The sequence below is a fragment of the Chaetura pelagica genome, unplaced genomic scaffold, assembly GCF_000747805.2.
Source record: "Chaetura pelagica isolate M959 unplaced genomic scaffold, ChaPel_1.0 scaffold13, whole genome shotgun sequence".
Classification (NCBI taxonomy): Eukaryota; Metazoa; Chordata; class Aves; order Apodiformes; family Apodidae; genus Chaetura; species Chaetura pelagica.
Window position 1 is genome coordinate 2181115 of NW_009954543.1, and position 6000 is coordinate 2187114.

The window sequence follows — 6000 nt, forward strand, 5'->3', positions numbered from 1 at the left end:
TTTGTTGGTGTAATAATGCAGGCAAAACATTAGCAGCTATATCATGGTGCTCCAACTGTGATTCGCCAGGCTATTCCTGTATCTTAGCAAATGGGACTATAATCTGAAAAAAAAAAAAAAGCAAAAAAAAAAGCTTCGGCTACGGCAATGAAAGACAGACCGTACGTGGCCTGGAATGTCACAACAAGAGATATTGACTACACGGAGGTAAAATGTTTCTGCTCATCGAGGCAACCATAAAATCAATATGATACGAAAGCAAGTCAATCTAGAAGGTCTCTCAAGACTCTGCAGCTTGACCGCAGCTGAGGCTGTTGACAGTTCTCTGACCCAGCAGTTGGAGGCACTGGAACATTTTTCCTTTTGTTTCTTCCTCTGAATGGGATTGGAATTGAGAAAAGACCTACCATGAGCCCAGCCAAGCATGTCATGCCACCCCCTAGCTCACACACAGCAAGGTCCCTGAAAGAGAGAAAGGAAATGGTAGAACCCATACAAATTAGATGAAAATGGTCAGAGAGACATATATGTTACAAGAACAAATTGCCATCTGCAGTAAGAACTGAGCTACCAGGAAGTTGTAGAGACATGACTAGGCTACCTCATGTCGTTTTGCGTTTTAAAAATAATTATGAAATAGAAAAGTCACAAAGCAGGCAAATCAGTGGGGGTTCCCTCATTAGTGTTCAGTGCAACATTACCACCGCTGAGCTGAAAAATCTGAGAAGGTTCCCTTTTTTCCCTTGTCAATGGCTCTGTCTTTTAGAACTAAACTAGCTAGAGTAGCGAAAGATAATTGTTAGGAAAGGATAACAATGTTAATCCACATTCATTCTTGCAAAAACAGTTAGAGAAGTAAATGGGGAAATTAATATTATTTATATATCTCTCCATATAGTTATGCCTAAAAGCCTTTTTATATTAAAAAGGGAGAAACAAGCCATATACCACAAAACAATTCCACATGAAGAAATCCGATCCTTCAATTAGCACTTAAAACTGCAAGTGACCTACAAACAATGCTGTTATGAACATTGATGGGAACAGCAAACAGTTAAGCCACAGAAAACTAAATGAAGTTAGTGTCAAGAGCCTAAACCAAGCCCAAGCAGAGGGCTGAATAGATGGTCTAAAAGGCTGCTTTTAACTTAGACCATACTGCGCTGTTATTAGGACGTGCATGTGAAATATAATTTGGGGCAGAGAGTGTGCCGGATGGGAGCTTGCAGGAGGAGCCACAAAGAATGTCCTCCAGAGCCATGGCCTGCCCCAGGAGGGGAGGAGGGAGGGACGCTGACCCCGCGCCGAAACTGCGTGAAGCAGCGTCCAGGGCAAGGCAGAGATTCAGTTTAGGAACACGCTGCGTTACTGCTAAACTGGCAGCAACTGTTACAGCTGGCAGAAACACTCCCATTGAGGCAATTTTAACAGGCAAAAAATGGAATTTCAGCTACACATTTTTTTTTTTTTTTTTTTTTTTTTCCCTCCAGGTGCGTTTTCTTCTCCCCTAAAACACCCACATTTGAAAATCTATTTTTATGTGCAAGCATTACCTCCCTACTCACTCTACACTGATATTTAGGAAGAGCATCTAGGACACCATATCATTGTACAGATGCTGATATTTTGCTTAGTGAGACCAGAGGAATAGGCTGTATGACTGTATACTAATGCTTGCTGTCTGGATGGGACAGATTTCTTTTTCTTAGACTCCACAAGTATTATCTGAAAAAAAGCCTAGTTGTGCTATTTAATGGAAATGAGACAAAAGACAGACACAGTTTGGAGGAACAAGCTGTACATAAACCCAATGAGAATAAGAAACAGATGTGGGGAATTCACAGCCTGTGGTTTGAATAGAATGATTATAGATTTTTCCTCATTTAAGTTTTTATTTTTCTAGACCCTACATGTCATAGAAATTAAAAGTACATATATATATTTAAAAACATAAAGTTTATAAGGCACTTAATCCTTTATGAGTCATGCTTATTAAAATCAACATAGAAAGTACCCAGTGTGGGTTTTGAGTGCATTTTGAACCAAATTCGTATGTATGTAATATAAGAGCATATAAACACATGCATATATACAAACATATTTATGCATATAAATAACTCATTTCAGTGCAAAGTTCCCTACAATTAAGAAGAGAAACTCTACTTTGAGCATATGGTAAAGGGGGCACAATCCTGAGAGGTCAGGATGTCAAACTGCTGGCTTCCTCCATGGAAGCGTGACCAAATGCTGTCTCCCGAGTACCCAGCTTGCATAGCCAAATTGGGAAAACACCCTTGCAGTGAGCAGCACAGGGAGGTTTGGTGTGAACGGTCTCAGAAGCAGCAGAGCATACATGCACGGGACTGGACGGCAAAGTCCTGCAAGGACACGCTACGGCAGCAAGAGTCACCCAGTGCAGTGCCCAGCAAAACATGAAGGAAGGAGCAGCAGCTACCAGATGAGGTGTGTTAGCTTCCTCCTCGAATGGGGTGGGCTTTGTTCAGGTTGGATGGAGTAGAAATGAGGCTGTAAGTACCAGAGCATGTTTTTGTGCCAAGTCTTTCATTTCAGACAGTCTGAGCAAGCTGCAGGAACCGGCTCGTAGCTGATAGGCTTTCAGCTTTGGTGCTAGGGGTAGAGTCCTACAGCTTGGTCTTCCCTGTTTTACCAGCAACATATGTACACAGACTGAGGGATTTTGTATGCTCCAAGCTGGTTCATTTGGTATTAGCCTTGCACCTTCACTCAGGACAGAATTTGGGCCTGCAAATACATTGTTATAGTGTCTTTTCTCGCACTCCATTCATCCTCTGGACAATGAAACTTCAAGGATTTCCAAGTGCAAGGCTCTCTGTACTCAAGGGGAAAGACAGAAGATGCAGGATGGATTTTATTTTCAGATGTTCCACTTGGAGCCTTGATAACTGACCTCTACAAGTTTAGAAAATGTGAGAAAGACAAAACCAAATAGAAGTGCATGATGTCTCAAAATTGTTTCCCAACACTTAAATACAGGTGCAAATTTCTCCATTGCTGCATGCAGTGATTATTATGCATTTTATCAAGTAATACTTGCTTGCTTTTGCAACAGATGTCAGTGTAAAGAATGCCTTTTATTTTTCCTGACCTTCACAATCAGTACTGATCGATTAGAGCTTCACTTTTGTTTCCCAAAAATCAAAGTGAAATAAAACGCCTTGAGTGGAAATCAAAAGTCTTTGACACATAGCAGAAAGCTTGCTGTGCAATATTAGTACCCAAAGGCAGCTCAAAATTCTTTGTTAAGAGCAACATGCTTTCACCTTGAACATTTTAAATTTAATCTGAAGACTTAAATCATAGCAATCTTTAACATGCAGGTACAATAAAACTAACAAATTCTTTTTAATGTTTAATTCTGTACCTGAATATTTCATTGTGCTTTAGGCAGTAGTAGGCCAGCACTTCTTCAGATGGCCAGAGACCTATAAAACAAAGACATTTGCTATCTTAGAACAGATTAATTTTTTTCTAAAATAATACGAAAATACATATTAGAATTTGCAGACCTCTGTCAAACATTTCATTTTCTAAATATGCCATAATGCTGTGGAATAAAAAAGGAGTAAGACTTTTAATGGAAGACTTCTGGTTTAAGCATTGGAACTGAGTATTTAGTAGATCTCATCCTGACTGCTGAACAGAAATTCACTTTTTAGATACACGCACACTCACATAAACATGTATCTGTAGATAAACATACAACTGTCAAGACTTTAGAAGTTAAATAAAATTTAAATCTATAAATTCAGACATTCGGGCATTCACATGAACATCAAACTGCTTTTATCAGGCCAGAGGTGATGTCCACATTGCCTTGTAATCTGTTTCTAGCAGTGGACAGAAGCCCACTCCTTTTTCATTAGCTGTCCTCTACAGTAGTAATTTCATTCCTTCTGTTTCTTTATATTTAGCTCCTTTCTCTTTGGTTTTGTTAGGTCAGGCATCAGTTTGACTGTAAGGGAGACAGACCAACACTACATGCTAAGGACAAGTACAGGACTAGGGCAATTACACAGCATGATTTCCAGTTGTGGCTCAAGACGTTCCTAAGAAGGAGAGGAGATAGAAGTGATAAATTCTGTTTAACAGTCACCAGAGGACTTGTCTAACTTTTCTGTGGACTGTGGCATACTTTTCATAGCTGCAACACCCCATGGCAGGAAGCACAACAGTTTTCTATGCTATACACAGAAACAGCTCTTCTCTCTTGGTTTGTACTTGCCTCCCTGTCATTTTCACTTGAGACTCTTTATTTCTCGTGTGGGAACAGACAGGAGTAATCACACTTTTTGGACCTAATCTGTATTATTCATGACTTTATAAGCTTCCATCATAAAACTTGCACTAGTTACTGTCAACTTTGGCAAGAACTTGGAGACATCTATGCAAATTTACCCCTTCAACACCATTCACTCATGAAATTCACTGTTTCATCAGAGGAGTTTCCCACCTCACTTAAACATCTAACCAAGGCACCACGGCCCATGGAGAGGGCAGCATGGATCCTGCCTGGCTCACTCACTCTCCTGGAGGCATGAGACTCCATTGCTGGAGGGAGCCTGGGGAAAACAGAGTCACATTCAGGCACTTGAGTTAGGTTCCTAGAGTTAAGCAAGGATGAATCAAAGGCATACGTGGGCACATTACAGCTGTATGTGGTTTCCATCTGTTGTTGCTTAGCAATGAAAAAACATCCTTACACATCTATCCACAGGTAAAAAACAAGGTTATCCTCCCACAATACACAGCATTATGTATTAACATGACAAAAATGTAACATTAGGAACTACAGACACTTCAAAGGTTTCAGTAAACTTAAAAACAGACGTGTGGGAGCATCTTTTAGATATTTCTTGACAGGTCAACTTCATTCCATGCAGCTTACTATGTATGTGCAAAACCCCATCACAACATATTCAATAGACAGAAAAGTTTGGGAGAAGAACTGTTTTCCTTTTCAATCACGTAGAGCCTGATTGTAACCATAAAATATATAATTCTTCCTTTTCATCTGGTAAATATTCTGAAGTACCTTTATTCATAGTGATAATGAAAATTTCTGAATGTGCTGTCTGCACGCAGATCAAGGAAAAGCAGAGACAGGATTTGGCCAAAATTTGTACATAACTTTTGTATTACAAACATCTTAAAGGTAAAAAAAACCCAACAAACTAGAGTGACAATTAATTTGTATGACAAAGCACTAAAGCAATATTGGTGTTTGTTCTCTTTATGACAGTTTAGGCTGATGATGTTTTTGTAAATGTGTTTTTTTGCTTAGACTTGCTAAGGGTTAAAATAAAATATTCACACACGACTACCCATTCTTCAGTGAAACATACACTAAGAATTGCACAGGATTTTCCATCTCCCTTTTGAGCATTTAAATGCTTTCGAGCATTGAAATATGCTAAAATGACAGATTTTGCAATTAATATAATAACTGTTTAAATATTTTAGTGTATAATATAAAGAATGTTTTTGTTTGCAGTGACTGGTGTATACTCAAGCAATTAAAGTGCTTTTTTAATATTTAGTGAAGACATGGCTAATTTAATACGATTTATAATACCTATATCTTGCATAAAAAATCCCACAAACACAAAAAAATTAAACCCTTTTATAGAAAAACTTTTAGCCTGAGCAATTTTTAAAAACACTTGTCAGTTGCAGCAAAACTCTTCAGCATCCGAGTTTTCAGTACCCTCAGTCAAATGTCTCTCACTTTTCTATGGTCATTATTGAAACAGCACTTTGAATGGTGTCACTAAATCTTTATGAGAAGCCATCATTCTCTCCCCAGCTACCATTACAATGTTGATACTGGCTGAAACTGCAGGTGTATTAGATAGAACTGTGCTGACAGAAGGGTAAAGCACCTTTGGAAAGACAATGCTCTTCTTTGGGCAGATGCTAGCAATGGACTCTCCTTCCCGCTCCCTTCCCCCCGTAGGGAAA

At 39.0% G+C, this 6000-nt stretch overlaps 1 protein-coding gene across 1 annotated transcript in view; it reads right to left on the minus strand.

The window, feature by feature from the left end:
* Window positions 1-6000, minus strand: part of CAMKMT (calmodulin-lysine N-methyltransferase) — a 202955-nt gene that overhangs the window by 39433 nt on the left and 157522 nt on the right. Inside the window, exons 3-4 of the mRNA XM_010004938.1 lie at window positions 3404-3464; window positions 408-462 (exon numbers count right to left, since the gene is read on the minus strand). Coding sequence (XP_010003240.1) covers window positions 408-431 — 24 coding nt within the window. The 5' untranslated portion in view covers window positions 432-462; window positions 3404-3464. The remainder of the gene's footprint in view (window positions 1-407; window positions 463-3403; window positions 3465-6000) is intronic.